At 43.0% G+C, this 20,721-nt stretch overlaps 7 protein-coding genes across 7 annotated transcripts; 2 read left to right on the forward strand and 5 right to left on the reverse strand. All coding sequences in view use genetic code 12, as the record gives it.

Moving 5' to 3' along the window:
• Positions 1–346: 346 nt before the first annotated feature.
• On the reverse strand, positions 347–4,094 carry PICST_66657 (hypothetical protein; the record flags this gene model as incomplete). The annotated part of the gene is made up of 1 exon (XM_001387079.1): positions 347–4,094. One exon carries the CDS (start codon positions 4,092–4,094, stop codon positions 384–386), a length of 3,711 nt encoding a protein of 1,236 aa, XP_001387116.2.
• A 3,759-nt stretch (positions 4,095–7,853) lies between these two features.
• On the forward strand, positions 7,854–8,948 carry ETR1 (mitochondrial 2-enoyl thioester reductase; the record flags this gene model as incomplete). The annotated part of the gene is made up of 1 exon (XM_001386849.1): positions 7,854–8,948. The coding sequence occupies one exon, from the start codon at positions 7,854–7,856 to the stop codon at positions 8,946–8,948; it is 1,095 nt and encodes a 364-aa protein (XP_001386886.2).
• Positions 8,949–9,235: 287 nt separating this feature from the next.
• On the reverse strand, positions 9,236–11,053 carry GLN32 (zinc finger transcription factor; the record flags this gene model as incomplete). Its single annotated transcript, XM_001387080.1, has 1 exon — positions 9,236–11,053. One exon carries the CDS (start codon positions 11,051–11,053, stop codon positions 9,236–9,238), a length of 1,818 nt encoding a protein of 605 aa, XP_001387117.2.
• Positions 11,054–13,864: 2,811 nt separating this feature from the next.
• Positions 13,865–14,617, reverse strand: PICST_53441 (predicted protein; the record flags this gene model as incomplete). Its single annotated transcript, XM_001387081.1, has 1 exon — positions 13,865–14,617. A coding segment is annotated over one exon (753 nt), but the record flags the coding sequence as incomplete, so codon positions are not given.
• Positions 14,618–15,255: 638 nt separating this feature from the next.
• Positions 15,256–16,965, reverse strand: DCE1 (Glutamate decarboxylase (GAD) (ERT D1); the record flags this gene model as incomplete). The annotated part of the gene is made up of 1 exon (XM_001387082.1): positions 15,256–16,965. One exon carries the CDS (start codon positions 16,963–16,965, stop codon positions 15,256–15,258), a length of 1,710 nt encoding a protein of 569 aa, XP_001387119.2.
• Positions 16,966–18,079: 1,114 nt separating this feature from the next.
• Positions 18,080–18,977, reverse strand: EGD1 (nascent-polypeptide-associated complex beta subunit). The gene has a single exon (XM_001387083.1). The coding sequence runs from the start codon at positions 18,960–18,962 to the stop codon at positions 18,498–18,500; it is 465 nt and encodes a 154-aa protein (XP_001387120.1). The 5' UTR covers positions 18,963–18,977; the 3' UTR covers positions 18,080–18,497.
• A 485-nt stretch (positions 18,978–19,462) lies between these two features.
• Positions 19,463–20,352, forward strand: DGP3 (vacuolar diacylglycerol pyrophosphate phosphatase; the record flags this gene model as incomplete). The annotated part of the gene is made up of 1 exon (XM_001386850.1): positions 19,463–20,352. One exon carries the CDS (start codon positions 19,463–19,465, stop codon positions 20,306–20,308), a length of 846 nt encoding a protein of 281 aa, XP_001386887.2. The 3' UTR covers positions 20,309–20,352.
• Positions 20,353–20,721: the final 369 nt, after the last annotated feature.

The raw sequence follows: 20,721 nt of genomic DNA on the forward strand, positions 1-20,721 counted from the left end.
GATTCACCCACATGTAGGCTTTGGGCAGGAAGGCTGCGAAATTTTCATCTGCTTTTCAGACTTTCTCAGGTACAATGTGTAACTTCTTATCTTTTTATCCGTCTCCCTGTCTTTATCTCTCTCTATATATAAGATGTCTTTCTATTAATTTGAAAAAATGTGAATTTGTATCAGTTTTTCACATTCTTTTGAAATTGCTATACCTCATTCGATAATACTATCTCCCCGATTTCAATACGTCTGAGTTACTCTTCAAGTACATCTCGTACTTCTACAGTCCTTCTCCATTGCTATTATGATTATGACTATAAATAAATGACTAATTAACGGTTTCTGAACCACTCTAGTATACACTTTTGTTTTACTCCCTGATTTTGATTTTATTATTCAATTCCCAACTTTTGTGCGGCACCTCCATGGCCCATTTCGTATGCTGCGGTATACCAGCCTTCAGCACTAGATCCGGTGAGTCCCATTTCCGACAACTCGCCCATGAAGAACAAGGCGCTGGCGGTATTGAACTCCTTGATGGCCCTGTCGCACCACATCACAGCACGTTCGGGGTTTGGTCCAGGAATGTGTTTGGACAAGCCTCCACTTCCACTTAAACTCCATCTACTCAACCCTAACATGGCGTCAGGATGTCTTCTGAAAGACAAAGGCGAGGTGGCACCCTTCAAGTACCATTGAATGGACTTGTTGGCATTCTTGTCTCTGTTCAACTCCCCAAGCTCGTAAATACTACCCAATTTGACTTGGGCTAAAAGACAGTTCAACTTGGCTGACTTGTTGTAGTAGGACAAACTCTTAGCGTAGTTGACTGGAGCCAATTCCAATGATCTCTGGACAAACTCATCCTCTGGAGTCAAGTCCCCTGGATAGATACCTTCATAGATTTTTCCGATTTGGAAAGATGCAAGGCCCACAACTTCGCTCAACTCCTCCTGGTCCTCTTCTTCAAGATGAACGTCCTTCAACTCAATGTTGGACAAATCCTTCAAATACTTAAAGAACTTGATGGAACGAATACTGGAGACATTCAAATAAAGGAGAGCTACCTTGTAGATAGCTCGATTATAGCCCAGCTTACCAGAACGCTTGTAGAAGTCAAGAGCCTTGTCAAACTCGTCGGTAAACTCGTATTCGTAGATATCACCCAACTTGTACAAAGTCTTGCCGTCTGTAGGATGGAGCTCAAGACACTTTTCGTAGTATGCAATGGCTTGGGGAATATCCTTTCCAATGCCAAAATCCTGGTTGTACAAGTTCAAGTAGTCCTGGCGAAGCAAGCTGGCGTAGATGTAGTAAACTTCGAGTTCCACATCTACATTGTCACTCTTTCTAGACTCAAACTCCTTCAACAACTTCAAAAGATGGGTGACAGACGACTTGATGAACAACGACTTGTTGTGGGTCACCTGTTCGGGCAAAATTGGATCCCCCTTGATGTTAATGTACGCATAGAGCTTGTAGTTCGTTGCTGATACCAACATCTGGACCCATTTGAGTCTGTACTCAATAGTTTTGTTACCAGCAGCAATCACCTGTCTCAAGGCTACGAAGTTCTCTATCTTTTGGTTGATTGTGGAGTCGCTGACTTTCACAGGAGAACTGGATTGCATAGCCATCCCCATCATCAGTGGTGGTCTCTGCATAGGCATCATGGGTCTGTGCAAAGTGCTGAACAGATGCATGTCGAACTTTATAGGAGAACTTACCATCATCAGAGATCTCTTGTCATTCATCAAATTCGTTCTAGAACCATGAATGCTACCAGCATACTCCGTATTCTGGCTAAACATGGGGTTCTGAAAAGAAGGTCCCATGTTACCATCCATTCCCATGTGCATAGAACGAGGTGGAGGCGAAATGAAGTCTCGGTTGATACCTACACCAGAGCCATTTACAGAGCTTCCGCTAGATCCAATTAAATTAGACCCTGCTACTGAAGAACTCTGGCCGCTTCTTATTGGACTAGGACTCTTCTTCCTTCTGCCCTTGCTCAACATGTCCGTGCTAGACGAGTTCGAGTCGGCCAGATTCTTGGATCCCTTCTTGTCAGTGCTAGAGCCTACTACAAATTTGCCTTCACTCTGGATGGAGTTGAACGACGAAGTCAGGCCACTGGATTCCTGCCTGCTCAAGCTCTCTTCAGTTGAAGAAGGCGTTGGCAACTGTCTGTTCTCATCATCCTTGAGATTTTCATCATCCTCTTCGTCATCAAACAAGAACCTGCTGTAATCGGAAATATGTCTGAAATCTTCCTTATCCAACATCAAGTCCTGGTCTTCCGAGGTCGAAGCCTGAGGCTTCTGAGAAAGACGATGTGCTACTCCTCCGTCCTGTTCTTCTTCATCCTCGTAATACGCATGATACTGCTTGGGTTTGAAGTTCAAGTCTACAGAAGCAACTCTGGCATTTCCATTTGGGTAACGTAAGTTGCTGAGACCAGAGGATCTACGAGACGAAAGCTGTGGAACAGATGGGAATCTGTTGGACTTAATAGTAGACCTACGCGAGTTCGAAACGAGCTCATTGTCGTCCTGAAGTAAATCTCCTTCCGACTTCCGGACCTTACGATATGATTGCAAGTAGTCGTTTCTGTTTTCCTTGTTTTCTGAGTCCGGTGGAGAAGGCGTAGCTCTTAAGCTAACTGCCAGCTGCGACCGTGGAAGAGAGCCAGTCAGTTGGAAGCTGAGCGAAGATTGGGAATGTCTCTTGCTCAAACTCCCTGGCATTGGCCCGTATCCTGCTGGAGATCCGGGAACTTGTGGATGTTGCTGCTGCAGCTGCTGTAAATAGTTGATGTACTGCTGCATTTGCATCATTTGCATCTGCATGTTCGCAGCGTTCATATTTGGATTAGGGTAGAACTGCTGTTGTGGTGGCATACCAGCATACATAGAAGCTCTGTTGTTAGCAATGTACTGCTGCTGCTGCTGTTGCTGCTGAGCAAGTCCAGCGTAGTACTGGCGCCATTGATCGTACTGCGGGTGTTGCTGAGGTGGTGCTTGGTGCATCAAGTTGGTATTATATGCCTCAGTGTCTGCATCCTCAACGTTATTATCGGATGAATCGTCTGCCTCTGAGTCTTCTTCTTCGTCATCCTCATTTCCAACCTCGGAAGAAGTTTCATACTTGCTCGAAGTAGTAGCTTCAGTCTTGGCTGAGATTTCGCCAGAGTCTAAAGCGGAATCTGGTGCTGCGGCCAATGGTGCTAGATTAGGATTGGAGTTGTTACTGGCAACATTTCCAAAAACGGGATACTCTGGCGAATAATAGTCGTTCTGCTGACTTTGATCAGAACCGAGGAATGTATTAACAGTAGGTCTGACCGGATGGCTTACTCCTGGGTCACCTGTAGTGTAGGCTACTTCAAAGGTATTGTCAGCAGCATCGAAAGTGGCATCTTCATCATCATCTTCATGCAAAGTCATATGCTGAACCGACTTGAGAACAACTTCCGGGTCAGGAGGAGGAGCCTTCTTCCGGAGTTTGGACGAAGGAGAGGACGAGGGCGAAGAGAATGTGATCGGTGACAAGACAGGAACAACCGGCAAGTCCTCATTGCTGGAAAATCCCCCAAGACTCTCGCGCTTGTTGACACGCTGAGGAGTCGAAGGAAGCAGTTTCGAGCCATCTTGCCCTGGATTGGGTGCTCTAGAAGGCATCATCTCCGATTGAGGTCTGACTCTTTTTCCGAGGCTCTTGTTGGCGAAAGTTGCACCAGAAGATGCAGCCGATGCAGCAGCGGTAGCAGCAGCAGATGCCATCTGCGAACCGTAGACGTCTTTCCTATTTCCGTAGTTGTGCGAATCCGAAGAAGTGTACGACGAGTCGGAATTGGTCGACAGAAAGTCAGAGCCCGAGTAGCTCAGACTCTGCATGTGTTTGAGTTCGTTGATACGTGGGGATGTCTGGATCGAGGGTGGCTGCAACTGCTGGGCGTAGGCATTACCGGAAACTGAATAGGAAGCCCTTTGTTTGGGCTTTGCGTTTAGCTTCGGAGGCTGAGGCCTCGTGTTGCCGGTCGAGTATTTCGAAGAAGCCGAAGTCGACGTCTTGTCGGATCTGAAACGGTCGAGAAGTCCCATGGTGATGTATCACTTTGACGATAATGGCCCGCGAGAAATTTCTAGTCACAATCTATAAGAATTGTGTGTTGTTGGTGGTTGGATCAAAAGTTGATGATCTCTTTAAGCGAATGACAGTCTAATAACGAAGACGAATACGAGAAAAAAAACTAGAAAAAGACAAGTGTCTGCAAGTTGCGAGATGCGATTGGAAGTGAATCTGGCAGCGTTCTGTTGGTGTTATTTAGCTATTTTCCTGCTGAGAATAGACACTTTGTACTGCTGGAGAAGATTCGTTTGAAGTCTGAATCCTGAGGCTCTAGACAACGGAAAAAAGTAAATGAGTCTGGACTTTGTTTCAGACAAAAAATCGGATTAGACAAGAGGGTGCGATTCAAGGTCTGTGACGCTCTCCGACCACCTTCAATGTTCAGCTACAAGAAGAAAGTAGTTGATAATTAAATTATAGAAGCTAAATAAAGAAGTCTAGGAAATCCACAGAAGAGATGAAGATTCTTTTTTGTATCCTGAGCTTTTTTTGGAAGGAGGGATATTTTTTTTGCACTACATAATTGTGATATTATTTCCTGTAATGTACCTAATGTGCCGACTATTTATGTGAACCATGTAGCTTCGCCTAACTTGTGATGGTAAATCAAGGTGGAACTGGCGGATGGAATACGGCATGCCATTGGAATTTGTGTCTGTCAGAAACGACACCTGGCAGTATACGACAGTCTGTCGGTATTCCATGTATGTCTGGCTAGACGGATTTCTGGAAGTCTGTCTGCGGTTTACAAATTCATGTTCACGTTCCTTGAGCCGCTTGCAGACGTCATAGTCTTCTCATTTCAGGCTACGTTTAGGTCTCAAAGTAGTGTCTGTCAGGGGAAATGCTCCCCAATTCCACTTCCCACTGCGTGTTTCTGTCGGCTTTAGATGAGGAGGAGTTGATGAAATCTACCCCTTTGGATTTCGACACTTTTGGGAGGTTATTGCCCCAATCTCCGCTTTGGGACCGAACATAAACATGTGTAGAGGCTCAGTGCGTCACGTGTCTGCATTTTCAGACTCTTCTATGTCGAATTCTGGATATTTTTCAATTCCTGCGTAGGCACGTGAGATTGCTGAGCCAGAAGTGCATCTAAAGTTAAAAATAGACTGAGGCTCCAAATATAGCTGGACTCCAGATATACTCCAGACATAATTACAGACATTGTCAGAGATGCAAACAGACAGACATCTTGGAATACGTCAACAAGAGATAAGAACATTACCTTGACAACCCTGAGCTGTGAGACTGAGCCATTTCGATTTTAGTGTCTGCTTTTCGCAGCTGCTGTGGGCTCGTGGTGTCTGAATTTGATCTGCGATACTGTGGATTGTGTGTCTTGCATTGTGAGACTCTGACAGTTGTTCATAGTACAGAGCCGGCTAGAAGGGCCCCTCAGTAACACAATGGCATCGGTCACGATTCCCAATAAACCCAGCCCTCTAGAGCCGTATTGAGTATTGTACGCTTTTCTTCACGTTCATGATCAGGCTACGCTTCTCGTTGATTGTTGCGTTGTAGTGCTGGCACTTTTCAGACAATTAGTGCTCCAATAGTCTTTTAGACAAAACCAGTCCCTTTTGGTATGAAAAATTTTCCGGTGTGAAAAGCGTCCCAGCAGTTGCAACCCAAATCCGAATATTTTACAATGTGTTTAGAGAGGCAAATGCAAAATGTCCTGCACCATGCATTTAATTTAGAGAACTACGTCCGAGGAATGCATATACATGCCCAATAGTCTAAACAAGATTTTATATTAAGTGGATACAGGGAAACAAATTGAATGCTTTGGAAAATAAAATACATGCAGACACCCAACATCCCACGCAGACCCAAACGCACACCAACAATACAAGACCACGACAAACATACAAAGTGCCGAGTAGGTGTCAAGGTCTGTCTCGATGATCTGGAGCTAAAAGTACAACAACCCCTAGGAAATTACCTGGGCTGGCTCCAGGCTTAGAGGACCCCGAGGAATCCTGATTTGAGCAACAAAGAATCGACGCAAGTTCGCTTGAAGAAGGGGCAATATTATTGGGCATCGTGCGTAAAAATAAACTCCTTGCGCATAGAGTTGCAAGAATTCAAGAGATGAGCTACTAAGGGTTCTGCTGTATGGAACCGGCCTGGAGAAGGAACTGCTCTAGATATCCAAGACCCCCCAGAAATAATAGCAACACCTGTTTCCAGCAGCTGTATCTAATTTTCAGTTGCCCGCTTGGTTGCAGAAAAGTCGTAGTAGCAAAATCGGTGGTAGAATAGAACGGGATTTTGTATGTGCCTGCGAAATTTTCTGTTTAAATCGTATTTCGAAGTCTCTAGCTCAGGGCTCTTTGTTCTGATTTACAATCTGAAGTCGCTGGCTTAGACAGCATCTGCTGTAGCGATAGAGCACTCGGGGATCCATGTGGCTGGATACAAGTGAAAATGTGGGATCAGAAGGACGAAGTGCAAGCGGAAAATAATTAGCTGGACCTGTGCTATTTTCAACAATATTAGGAAATCGAATGTCTGGAAAGAGAGAATAGCCTAAACATGCTTAATCTAGATCGCCACACTAATTCCAAGATATTTAGTGCCCAAACGTGGCTGTTTCTGATTATCTCCAACATTCCCGTTTTCATCGAAATGAGTATTAAGTTTTTCGCAGCCAAGTTGTACCGATTCTTCTCTTATTCCAATATGTACAAGTTCATAGAATGAAATATGAAATATAATTATAGGGCATGATGCTGCCTGGACTGGATACGAAAGAATACGAATAAGATTTATTCTAAATTCAGTTTAGTTTATAGATGAATCTTGGCGAATAGAAGATACATTAGAGTGCAGTGGATGGTTCTCTTTAACTCATTTTGCTCTACACACCTAGATTGGGAAATTCTTGCTGAACCTTATGAATTGAACAGGTAAGGGCCATTCTGTATACTTATGGATACAAGAAGCAACGTCTCGCTTGGAATTGGCAAGGAAATTTCTAATCAAACCTGACCCCTCATCACAAAACTCCCTGAATATATGATTCCAACCAGTTCCTCCGATACAGCCGGCAATCATAGATTCCAAAGACTTCTATCGTGTTGCTGACAGATATTGTTTCGACATATTCTCCGGGATACATCTCAATTGTATTGTTTGGGATTATCTTTCTCCTTGAAATTCCGCTTAATTCCTAACGGAGATGATTGGATATAGCCACTCAAAATGTGAATACTTAATAAGCAGTCCCAAAATTTTTTTCAAATAATGGAAAAAGCTCCAAAATATCCTCAGTACCCGACGAAGCTGGTACGGGTAGTTTAAGAATGGAAGATTCCAGAGAAACAGTATCCAGAATAGCCGTTTGTTCTCAGTTCTTATCTATACCTTTTGCTTAGAAATCAGCAAGAATATGCTGACAAACTGAAGTGGCTCAACAAACCTTGGAAATAGACGCGGCTAAGTCTCAACTCTTAACTATGGACATGTAGCTTCCGCCACACCCAATCTGACTGCATTTACAACTCTGTCCGTGTCTGATTGCTTGTCGAGTCTTCTGTGGTTTCGCTGGCTTTCTTCAATCTTTCGCAGCAATTCTGTGGCTCCCTCGGTACTGTGGAGCCCTATAAAAGTTGCGCATTTACCCCAGACTACAAATCCGTTGAAATATTTCAATTGAATCATCGAATAACCGTCTTTTCAATTGGCAATTCCCTAGAGTTCTACTAATCTCCTATATTCTCATTATGTCCATTCAAGCCCAGGCTGTGACCTTCACCGACTTCGGCAAAGATCTTCCCAATGTTCTCAAACAGACAAAGTTCGTCATTGATCCTGCCAACTTGAAGAGCAACCAGTTGGTGCTCAAGGCTCTTGCCAATTCTGTCAACCCATCTGATATTCATGAGATTTTTGGAGGATACAGAATCCCCAGAACGCAATACTTGAATCCAGATGAGCCACTCTATGTTGGTGGAAACGAAGGTGTTTTCCGCGTAGTTGAAGTTGGTTCAGATGTAAAATTCAAAAAGGGTGATTGGTTGATTGCAAAGTTGCCAGGATTTGGAACATGGAGAAGTTATGCTTTGGCTACAATCGAGGCTGATGATCCTGAACCTTTCATCAAGATCTCGTCGGATGACGACGACAGCTTATCTGTAGAGCAGGCTGCTACCATTTCTATCAATCCTCCCACTGCTCTTCAGCTCTTAAATCAATTTGTCAAGGACTGGGCAGATGATGGTAACGACTGGGTTATTCAAAATGCGGGAAACTCGCTGGTATCTAAATTTGTTACCCAATTGGCTAAGTTGAAGAATGTAAAGACGATTTCAATTGTTAGAGATGGAAAATCAGATGAAGAAATCAAGGAGTTGCAGGACTTTCACGCTACTAAAGTGTTGACCGAATCTGAGTTCTTAGCGGAAGATTTCCTCTCTAAGACTTTGCCAGCCTTGATTGGTCCAAAGGGAAAAGTCAGATTGGCTTTGAACTCTATCGGTGGTGGTGAAGCAGTTACGCAGCTTGCCAACTCGTTATCGCACGACGGTTTCTTAGTCACTTTTGGTGTCATTGGTGGAGGTCAGATTTCCATTGATCCTAGAATTCAGTTGTTCAAGAACATCACCACTGCTGCCTACTGGTTGACTGCCAATACTAAGAAAAACCCACAGTCGAAGGTTGATACGGTTCAAACTCTTCTTGAATACTACAAGCAAGGGAAGATTGTTGATACTCCTCTTAACAAGATCCAGTTCAAGGAAAATGAGAATATCCAAAAGGTATTTGTCAATGCCATCGTTAATTCTAAAGACGGCAAACAGGTAATCTTCTATGAATAGATCGCATATTAAAAGGGATACATAATTGTTTTGTCGTTTTGTAGTTGATATACTATACGTCGATTATTGATGGATGAAAAGAGTTTTACAAACAGACGTAGATCTATCGTATACATATAGAAGAGTTCTACAGTTAAGTATGTATCTTTTCCATTTAAACACTTACAAAACACAATTTCATTGTTCTATTGTTTCATTCACAAGCATCAGCTAATAATCACAGATATAAAGTACACCCATTCCTTTCTTTCCATACCCTGGCCATTATTACATACATAAAAAAACGTCTAGTTCTGAGGTGGACTGAAGTCCAACCAATTCCAGCCTGCACTTCCATTAGCATTGCCATTAGTCTGACTGCCATCGATCAAATCGAGATCCAAATTGGCATTCAAATGAGATTGTTGCATCTGATCGCCAACATACATGTCTTCATTAACTCCAGCTAAGCCAGATTGACCAGGCTGCGAATCCAAATCGTAGAAGCCAGAGCCAGACTTATTGCCTATCGTGAACGAATCCGACTGGAACAAGTTGATGTTCAAGAGCTTGTCTATTTCGTCCACGTTGTTGCCACCTACGGGCGTATGCTGATGGTTCTGGAAGTTGTTAACGGGCAAACTGCTCGATAATCCTGAATTTGCGTTTATAGAGATATTGGCATTGTTGGAGTTGATACCGATGTTGGTGCGAGAAGGATTGTTGTCAGCGTTGGTACCTGGTTGAGTAAAGTCAAGGAAGCTGTCCATGTTGACCATATCCTTGTTGGTAGAATCATAGAACTTATTACCGTCGTAATTGGACAAGTCAAAGTCGTTAGAGCTAAACCTATCGTTCTGGTTGACGTTGCTAGTGTTGATATTAGACTTAGGCGCAGAAGAAGGAGAGAAGTTGCTCTTCAACAGTTGCAAGCCGTTGAAAAGATTGGTATTGTTATTCAGTATGATCTTGTCACTAGGATTTTTCACCGAGGCAGAGGAATTGCCAGAATTGTTGCCAGAATTAGAGATAGGATCGGAGTTAGCGATATGATTGGTGCTTGAACCAGAACCGGAATTATTATTCAATGGCCTCAATACTCCATGTAATTTGTAAAACAATCCACAGGCGTTACAGAGCAAATCGCCGTTGTTAGCCTTTCTCCATAAGGGAGTCGTCTTGGTTTGGCAGTTGGTGCATTGCAATACTCGTTTGCCAATACCAGTACCGACCGATGGCTGCCTCTGTTTGAACTTTGGTGGAGATACCGACGTGGAGTTGGACACCGTATTTGATTGTAAAGAAGTATCGAACTCGGAATTCTGGTTGAGCTTATAGTCCAGCTTCAACGTCGATTCCAAAGAATTTATATATGACGAGAGAAAATTGTTATTTCCAGGAATGTTCTTAGCATTATTATTGTTAGCAAATGAAACTTCAAGTGGTTTATTGCTGGAAGTGCTTGTCGCAGTTGTAGCTGAAGATTTCATCGTTCCAAAGATGGCGGAGTTCAGCGACGTAAGAGTGTTTGTGCTTGAATCCGGGGAAGTGATACTGTTCGTGGTGTTGTTATTGATGCTGTCACTTTGCTTATTACTTTGGTTGTTATTCTTCGCCATTATGTTAGCCTGGTTATATTCTTCCTGGCTGATTCTACGGATATGGGCTACGTAGTCGAATTCGTCCAAGTTGGGGTCGTTGAGATTATCAAGCAGATCCCGTTTGGATCCATTGACAGTTACAGGACCTGAGTTCTTGGCTGAGATGGAGTTGGAACGATTACTAGACACTGAATTCAGACGATGGATGGGTTTGGCAATGCCATTAACAGAGCCAGAGCTTGAACGGTTGGATGCTGGAGCCGTTCCGGAGGCACCCAGCATCAACTTCTTGTTCTGGATTCTCCATGCTATGTTGGAGATTCTCTGATTGTGGGGTAAGTAGTTCTTGTTCTGGTACATCTTGAAGATTTCGATGGAGGAGTTATCTGTGTCAGCAATAAGGTTGGAGACGACAAGGGGTTGTTTCTCGTTTACTGCTGAATTTGACAATGAGGGCTTGTAGGAGATCTTGGAGCCGAGGGAAGGTTTAGCTTGTTTATGATTGGAGTTATTTCCTTGTGCCATTACATATAGTTAGTATGGAAGAGGCTGCTGATTGGACAAAGGGAAAGTGTCGTCCTCAACGTAAATGAATACTTCAGCAGTCAAGTAGGATAGATAACCGTACAAGAAGAGGGATGAATATGAAAGAATGTGAATCTGGATAGTCTGTTCAAGTTTTTGAAATTTTTCAAATCTTAGATTTTAGAGCTCAATTTTCAGATTGAAGAATACACTTTGAGTCACTGGGTGAGTTTTCGTATTGGGAATTCAGACAAAAACGACAGTACAGTTGATTCGGGAAGTATAAGCTGTAGATCTTGGAGCTTATGGAAGAAGAAGTTAGTAGTTCTTCTTTTAATCGTGAGATCCTAAAAAAGTCAAGAATGTAGATTTAGAAAAAAGACGAAATAATTGCACAGCGATATGCAAGGAGGTTCCGACTGTCTGTCTGTTGTGCGAATGATAGACGGGTGGGATGCGCCAGAAAGTACGGACACTAGTGTCTGAATATATGGATGGGTCGGCGTCTGTTTTCAATATTAAGAAAGAAGAAGCAGACACATAAATTAAAGTTGTCAGTTACCGAATTTTTTTTCTGTACTTGACTAATAAGGCGGTGGGGGATTGGGGCCAAGGCACGTTAGATAAAACCGGGCCAGGCACTGGGACAGCTAAATACACTGGTAATACTAATCAAATAGTCTAGCAGAAATACAGCCAAATGACCTGATGTCTCTTCTATCAGCTAGAGGCTCTAGATCGGTCAGAAATGGAAACGAAGATGGATACAAAAAGAAAAGAGAAAAGAGGAGCTCCTACAATATTATGTGGGTTCCCAACTAACCCTACTAAACTTTACTGACCAATGCACCGTCCTGCACATCGCGCAGAGACCTCCATATGTTGGTAGATTATTTTGACTCCTCTCCCCAGCATCTAACGCTCATCATATGTAGTGTCTGCAGGAGACACCAAAGAGCGCAAAATGAGCGGACCGAAAAGCTCGGGAAACGGAAGTGTCTGTCGCCTGAAGTCAGAAACAGTAGCCCGAGAATAGACACAGCCAGAAGTCAGACAGACAATATGGCTGCAATTCTTTCTGAAAGTAAGTCCATTGCAAAGAAGGCATAGGTTTCGTTCTATATGATTCAACTATTTGGTTGCATCAATTGTACTCTCTCAGCCAAGGAGACCATTCCAGCCACTTCCTGTCTCTTTGCGGTGGAAATAGCCCCCACATGCAGCCTACCGACCGTTTTTGTGAGCCCGAGGGGTTGGAGAGAACCAATTGAGTGTTCTTCTTCACTAAACTACCCCACACAAACCTTTGCCTAGTAAACTCTCGGTTCTTGGACAACATATCGCGATCAGTCGATCTTTCTCCTCATATCAGCTCGTTTTATAACCACCATTCTAAAGCTGTTGCGCGAGCCGGATGCCGAGCCTCAAGGTTCAAGCGGAGACATTGCAGTTACGACATTGTCCCCACATCGCCGGTTCAGGCATCATCGCAGAATATTATTCGCATCACGTGAAGTGAGATAGCCGTCCATTCCAGCTGCTGGGAGCCTTGACTTGACTTTCAGGCTTCGTAGCTTTTCGTGCGTTTGATTTCGTTCTCATTTCGTTCCTCTCCGATTGACCAAATTTGCTGTCAGCATTGGATCTCGGAGTTTTTGTGCGTTTTTCTCCGCGAATTTTTCGTATGTAGCGTTCATACTCTAGTTTTCGCAAATGGAATATGTAAGCGAGCCGTCCAACACCAGTGCAGATCCAGATCCAGATCCATTTGCACACATTTACACACACGGCAACCACCTACAAGAGAACCACAGCAACAGGGGAGGAGAAGGACTCATGCTATTGTCTTCTCGCTTCCCTTGACTTTTGAGATGGTGAAGAATTTCTATTTCCTGTTTTAAGATTCGCAGCCATTTAAAGTGGGATGCCAGGACTACTTGTAAATGTGGGGAAATGGCAGATAATTTCGTTTAAAGTTTATCTAGAATCTTCCTCTGTATCCTATTAGTAAAATACGCTTGGTCTTGAAAATATTCAAGATCATCTTAAGAGTAGTCTGCTACGGGAATTGTTAGTAACTTTCATTGCAGATTTTCACGTGACAAATCATGTGACACATTTAGCTGTAGATTAAAAGCATTTACAAAGCGAATTTCCAAATAATCTGCTTCATTTACACCAAGCAATGGCAGACAAGGTCAAGGAGTTCAACGACTATAACCGTCTCAAGGCGAAGTATATTGGCTTGGGTAACCCGGACACGACTCGCGAAGAGTTTTTGACCAATGTACATAGAGATACACTCAGTTCTCTCAGCCATCACGATAATCTTGTTCTTTACAATTCGGTAGTTTTAAACAAACATCCAGAGCTTTTGCGTCAGGATATGATCAAAAAGATGGTACAACCACTTAAGAAGAAGAATACAGATTAGGTTCGCTTATTTGCAATCTGGATTCCATTGAGCCTTCTACAATTACAATTACTTACACGTTAGCATTGTCCGTTGTACGCTAATGATGACTTTTGATGACTTACGACCATAATTATAGAATTATCGACTCATGCGATTTGCCTGTGTCAATATAGTATGTATTATACCTAGAAAATCGATATTTTGACTGGACCGGTGGGTTTCGGTTCCGAACTAGTTTTATTGTTACTTTCTTAGAAGTAGTGTTCGTTAGTGTAACGTAGGTAGAATCTTCCAGTTCAAACGGCACTGTCGTTGTTAGTGTTACTATTTGTTATTAGCGGAGCAGATTCGTTTGTTTCTACAACCGTGATTACCTCTGTCCGGACATACGTTGTGCCCGTCACAGCAGCAAAGACTGACAAGAGCAACAAAATTCCAGAAATTACAAACGAGAAGATCCATTGCAAAGCAATCACTTTAGTGAAGATTTGACCAAGTCCCAAGCCAAAGGTGATTATAGACGAACTTATACCAATACCCCAATCCCCAAATACAAGTACAAGGAAACCAGGAACTAGAAGGAAGTCCCACACTATAACGTTGGCTATGATCCTGGCAGCTAAACCTGTTGATTTGAACAAAACAGCACCATTCCAGAAAATAGCGTAGAACAACCACGAAAAGGGGAAAGCAGACGTAGGTAAATGGATCAAGAGCCAATTTCCCAAAGGCTTTATAGAATAGGTTCTGTGGTTAAAGTACAAGACCAAGATATTGAAAAAGTTGATAAGCACTACAACTTCACTCCAAAAATAGTGACCCAGTCCAAAGAGGACACTCCACAAATAGGTTCCAGCATTGAAGATGAAGAAGTGCCAACCTACAAGAACTGTAGTGTTCAACCTGCCAGAATCAATATCTGGCAAAAATATCTGGAAGACATAGGTGATCTGGAGAATGTACAAAATGATCCAAAATACAAATGTCACTATAGAGCTTCCTGAAAAGGGAGTATCGCCAGGCAGAAAGCCACTGTCAGGATCAAAAGGAGACTTGGAAACAGCATACTTGGCATTTCCCCATATAGACAACACCAATGATATGATAGTGGCCACTTTATGAGTAGTGAGTTCTTCGTTTGAAGGCATTTTAGCTAGACAATTAGGATTATAGACAACGGCAATATCCTTCAATATTCTCACTTAACGACAAGTAACGGTCTTAAGATGAATTATGGGCTCAATTGACTCTTTTAGACTCGGGTAAATACACTCGATTGACTATTGGCTTGATTATGAAGAGACTCTGAGACTACAACAACTAGAAGAAATGCTATATATATAAAGGGAATACACGACGGAGGATCCACAGAGCCAAAACCTCTCCACACTCACTGCAACAAAATGAAGTCATGTTACTTTTTCAGCCTGAAATAAGGAACTAGAATCACATTACCTGATTCAGTCGCCCCTTATTCCAGAGTTAGGGGTCGTGGAATGGACCCATCTAGATTTGTTATCTACAGTATTTAGATACAGCCATTGTTATTCACAATAAAGTAGCCCTTGTCATAAGGACATTCGGGTGAACTAAAAAGGCATCCTACAGCAAAATGCAAATTTGAGTACAAACATACTTGAGAGTTTTCTGGTTATAAAATGAAACTAAGAAGAAAGTCTTGCTATATTTGTTGGAATAGCACTGACTGCGAAAAGAATGGTTGCGAAAAATCTCCTTTTGAGAACCAAACACTTGATTCCAGCGTATATATCTTTTAGACAACTCTCTAACACGTAGCTCTGTACCTTCTCTTGTGCTTGGGGTTGACACTGGCCTGCTTAAGCTGCTCGTGCTGGATTTCCTTCTTGTCTTCTACTCCGCCGGACGAGATGGACAACAACAAGCTGTAGACAAGACCCTTGTCCACCTCTTCTGTAGTGTGTTTAGCGTGGATAACGTCACGGACATCCTTGCACGACTTGATCAACAACTCAACAGCTTCAATGCTGTCCTTGACCAACTTCTCAAGGAGGTTCAAGCTGAGCGACTGACGAACAACCACTCTCAAGATTTCCTTTTCTCCTTCATCTGGAGGCAAATGGTAGTTGGGAACAATGTAGCCCTTGTTTCTCAACAAGGTAGAGAAAATACCCTGGGGAATCTCAGGGTAGGTTTCTCTCAATTCCTTGGAGAATCTGAAAGCTACAACTGGCAAACCAGGTTCAAACTTCTCGTTGTGAATAGCTTCCTTGGTATGTTTGCTATCGACGTGGTGAACCTTGGTATACACTTGAGCAGCTCTCTCGTCACTCACTTCCTTGTGGATGACAGACAACACTTCAAAATACTCAGATTTTTCCAAGATGTTGGACAACAATCTTGCATTGGAGATACAAGAGTTGAAGATCTTAGAGTATCCTTCTTTTCCCAAAGTCAAGAAATTGTAGTACTGGAGAACCACTGGGAAACCAGCTCTGGAGAAGTTCAAACCAAACGTCTCTTCTACACCTCCCAAGTAGTCTAAAGAGAACTTGAGAGACTTGGGCAACAATTCGCTGTCCTTCCAAATGACCCAGCCCAAGCCAGCAGTGGTTAAACCAAACTTGTGACCAGAAGTGTTGATGGAATCAACTCTGGGGATCTGGAAATCCCACTTTAAGTGGGGATAGACAAACGGAGCTACGAACCCACCTGAAGCACCATCGACATGGATTCTTACATCAAGACCCTTTTCCTTCTCAATTTCGTCAAGCAAGTGTGAGATTTGCTCAACAGGCTCGAACGCACCGGTGAAAGTCGAACCAAGGATCACAAAGATCCCGATCGTGTTTTCATCTACGGCTTCTTTGATTTTGGAGATATCGATAAGGTGACCCGATTCCTCATTGACATGAATAAGTCTGTCCTCGACGTCGAAATAACGGGCAAACTTTTCCAAGGCAACCTGGGCAACACTGGCCATGATGATGTTGGGATTTTCTGTCAGCTTACCAGCAGCCTTTCTCTTTTCCTGCCATCTCTTCTTCAATGCCAACCCAGCTAACATAATAGCCTCAGAAGAGCCGGTTGTGGCTGTTCCAATTGAGTTGATTACCTTTTTACCCGTGGAGTCAACTTTGGTTGGAGCATGCCACAAATTGGACAAGATGCTAATACATCTTTGCTGGAAGTCGATAAGCAGAGGGTATTCGTCGTTATCGGCCAAGTTCTTGACAATATTGTCAGTAATTAACTTCAATTGGGTGTCGTCACAGCTAGTGTTTACAAACGAGGCAAGGTTCAACGTGGGGTTGCCGTCCAAGGTCAATTCTTCCAGCAAGTATTTGTAGACCAATTCACCCGAAGATGAGTGCAGTGGAATTTCGTATTTGGGCACCAACTTTTCAGAGTCGTACTGAGAGATGTATTCTTCTCTTTTGGTCAACTTCAGCTTGACAGCATTCTTCAAGAGTGCCGTCTCAAGGACTTCGGCGTCAATATGCTTAGATAAAGTCATTCTGTATCAATTGACAAAGTTGAGCAATTACTATTAAAAAGGAGCAATATCTGTTGATTTAAATATCACTTTTTGATTTTCTTGTAAATTTATGGTTAAACTTCTAACCGAATTTTCAGCGAATTCTGTTGAATATTTCCCAATTGTACTATTGGATTCAAGAATTATCTGATACTATTCACTTGGATCTTCTACTTAGCAAGTAATTGATGCCAATGGTAATTCAATTAATTATGTTGTACTATAAAGCCTAAAAGCCCCTGGCAAAACTACCCATATATATACTTGTCCACCGGATCCCAGTAAACCAACACCGGTTGGCCCCTGTGACATCATCCGAACATTCCCAATTCCGAGGTGTCCACGAGTTGTACGAAGTACCATATCCAATTGCAATTGTGATACTTCCTAATTCTGAAGCCAATTCTGAAGCTAATTCACCTAAGCCTTATGGCGATTTAGAATTCCAAATCTTAATATTGAATAATATCTCCACAATTCCCCCATTATCCTCTACGGCTCCTGAATATGGATCAGCCTCTCACGAACAATAGTGCCTTATCAATGTCTTGGCATGCCGAAGCGAAGAGTAGAAGAAGTTGACGTTAGAGTTGGGATTCGATGGCTTTTGAGAGGACCTTATGACATATTCACTGGAGCACGGGCACAGTCACAGTTAGAGGGTTAATTTGGGGTACTACTAAGTACTGAAAGAACGTGGAAGCTACATTCCAAGCCACAAGAAACTCGATTGGATATTCACAATTTCCATTGTCTTTCTAGGTAGGCAGAACCCCCCGCTATATTGACAGCACGAGCTGAGAGACAGCTGATATCCTATGCTTTCATCATTCCATTTCCTCTTTATCCATCCCTATTTATACCATCTCTGTTATCCCTTTATTCTTCTGAAAAGTTGTGCCTATACTTACCATGAGAATTCCAGCTTTGAGTGAAAAGCCATTGTGGCATGGAATTGCTTCTGATCTACAATTTCACCGCCTTCCAGAGCTTCCGAACTTCAACTCCGAGACAGTTCATGCCCCTAGCTGATGAGCCGCCCCTCCGTATAGATCACGTGAGAATCTAGAGTTTTTCAGCAATGCAAGGTCTTCCACAGTATGGGTGCAATTCTAGACCAAATACACATGTAATGGTTCTGGCGACATTCACTTCCTGGTCGCTGCTTCCGATGTTGCCCATTTATGGATACCACTCTAGTGTAACGAAATGTGTCCCAATTGTTCGAATTGTGGAGACGTCACGTGAGTACAGATGAACATCTTCAATTTCTAGGGTCTACAATCTACTTAGTCTTTAAACCGTAATGCATTAAAAATTAAACTTGATTTTATACACATGTGGCCCTGATGCGGAACGCTGGTTCAAGTTTGCTCTCAATTATACAAGATCTGAAGCGTGAGATGACTGAAAACAAATAGCATAAGTTTCAAGAATTTACATTTTTCAAAATTTTCAACTCTCACTTTCACTATTCGACCTTTCAGCCTTTAATTATAGTCCGGAGGCACTTACTCGACTTCGTCGAACTTTTCGCCGTCGATCAAGTCTGGGATACCTTCGTCGCCACCAGCTGGGGCACCAGCGTTAAGCTCGGTAGGAGCCTTACCGGCTTGCAATTGTTCGGCCAATTGTCTCAAGATTTCCAAGTTTTCAGCACCGAGTTGAGGCAAGATCTGGGGAATCAACTGGGTCACGTTCTTCTCTTGAGGGTAACCGGTGAAGGCAAAAGTGTTGGAGGCAGCAGCACCCTGGACTCCGACTCTGTTGAAGTGCAAGACCTTACCGTCTTCTCTGAAGAAGTTGGCTTCTTCAACATTCTCAATCTTGGTAGCCTTCAATTTGCCCAAAGCTTCGATCAACTTGGTGTCGTCCTGTTCGGTCTTGACCACCTTCTTGGCCTTGACTCTGGAGCCACCGACCTTCTTGGCAGCGGCCTTCTGCAACTTGGCTAACTTTTCTGGATCAACTGGCATTTCTGTTGTTGGAATTGGAATGGTGGAATAAGAGAGAATGGTAGAGTTTTTGGATTCACGGTGAAAAATCGTCGACAAAAGTAGAGGCGCACGACTGGTGTGCATATAGATGGGGTTTAAGAAAGTAGAAGCAGGGAATAGTGAGAGAGAAGAAAAGAAGACCAGAACCGCAAGAGTAATTGAGTAAGACGGATATTGATTTAAACAGCCAATATAGTCACTTGTAACCTGATATAGATACGTGTATTACGAGCAATAAATTTTGAAAATTACGAATCATATTTTTACCCAATTCACTCAATTCACACCGAACAATTTACTCCATACAAAAATTTCGCAGTCATTTCGTTAACAAATCTTTTTTTCCTCACTCTTTCTCTCCCTCTCCAATCTGCCCTGGTGTCGTTTCCACGCACGTGACGTCCAAATCCAGTAATTTATCACAATTTCTAACCACGACTTTTCATCTTGATCCCCGTTCTTCTTTTCCCTCCATTGCCATGGGCCTTTTTTCACCATCCGGAGTAGTCACCTACGTCCGCAGTGCTGCGTTCCGTCGGTTTCTTCCCGATTGGGCCATTGCTTTTGCTCTCATCGCCTACTTTTTCATCATAGCTGAACATGCCCGGCCGTTCGAACGCCAGTTTTCTCTTAGCGACTTGTCCATCTCACATCCTTTTGCTGTTGTCGAACGCGTTACTGGAGTCAATTGCATCTTGATCTCGTCTTTGGTCCCCGTTTTCGTCATTGTCGTATTCCTGGCCGCGAAATTCAACTATTCGCAAGCCAACAATAAGCATGCTGCTCTACACTCCTTGATGCTTGCTGGTTTGGGGCTCGTGGTTTCACTCAGTATCAATGGCGTGGTGACCGACATATTGAAGAATTGGATCAGCAGACCCAGACCTGACTTCTTAGCTCGGTGTGGGGCAAAACCTGGCACTCCTGTCGGCAAACTCGTGGACGTCTCAGTGTGTACTGCTCCTTTGGGAATAACCATCTTGACAGACGGAATGAGATCCACACCTTCGGGCCATTCCTCTATCAGTTTCTCTGGCTTGACGTTCTTGACTCTCTGGCTTATTGGACAGCTCAAGGTGTTGAAGTCTGGCGCTCCTCAGCCTCTCTACAAGATCCTACTTTCGGGTACTCCTATTCTTTTAGCCTCTTACATAGCCTTGAGTAGAACTCAGGATTATAGACACCACTTCCTTGACATTATATTAGGTGGCACAATCGGTAACTTCTTTGCCTTCTACGCCTACCACCGCTACTTTAACAAGGTCTGGTCCGATGACTCTGAAAAGCCATTGGACGACGAGACTAGTGATCTTTTACCTCGCTAGTGATAGTACAATATGTTTTGAAAATGAATAGAAAATATACAAACGACAAAATGCATAGATACACTTTATTCGAAGTCTTTGAACCTTACAAATACAGCTACGTGATAGTAGAAGCTGTTCATCTACATTTCTATACAAAAGTCTTCTCTCCACAGCCTGTGTTTCAAGAGTATTTACCGCGTGCTTTCTTTACATATTACATATCACTAGACAGTTTGAATCTCTGATATAGCACCTATCTGTAGATCATTCTTTTCGCCTATATGGGCTCCAGCTGTCACATGGCCAAAGTTCGAGACAATCCGCAACTGAAACATCTTGGCTGCAACACATTTTTTCTGTCCAGAATGGCTGCGAAATTTTCAGACAAATCTGAAACAGATTTCAATTGAGGTCGAAGGCTCCATCTTCTG

Source organism: Scheffersomyces stipitis, chromosome 1, assembly GCF_000209165.1.
Source record: "Scheffersomyces stipitis CBS 6054 chromosome 1, whole genome shotgun sequence".
Taxonomy (NCBI): Eukaryota; Fungi; Ascomycota; class Pichiomycetes; order Serinales; family Debaryomycetaceae; genus Scheffersomyces; species Scheffersomyces stipitis.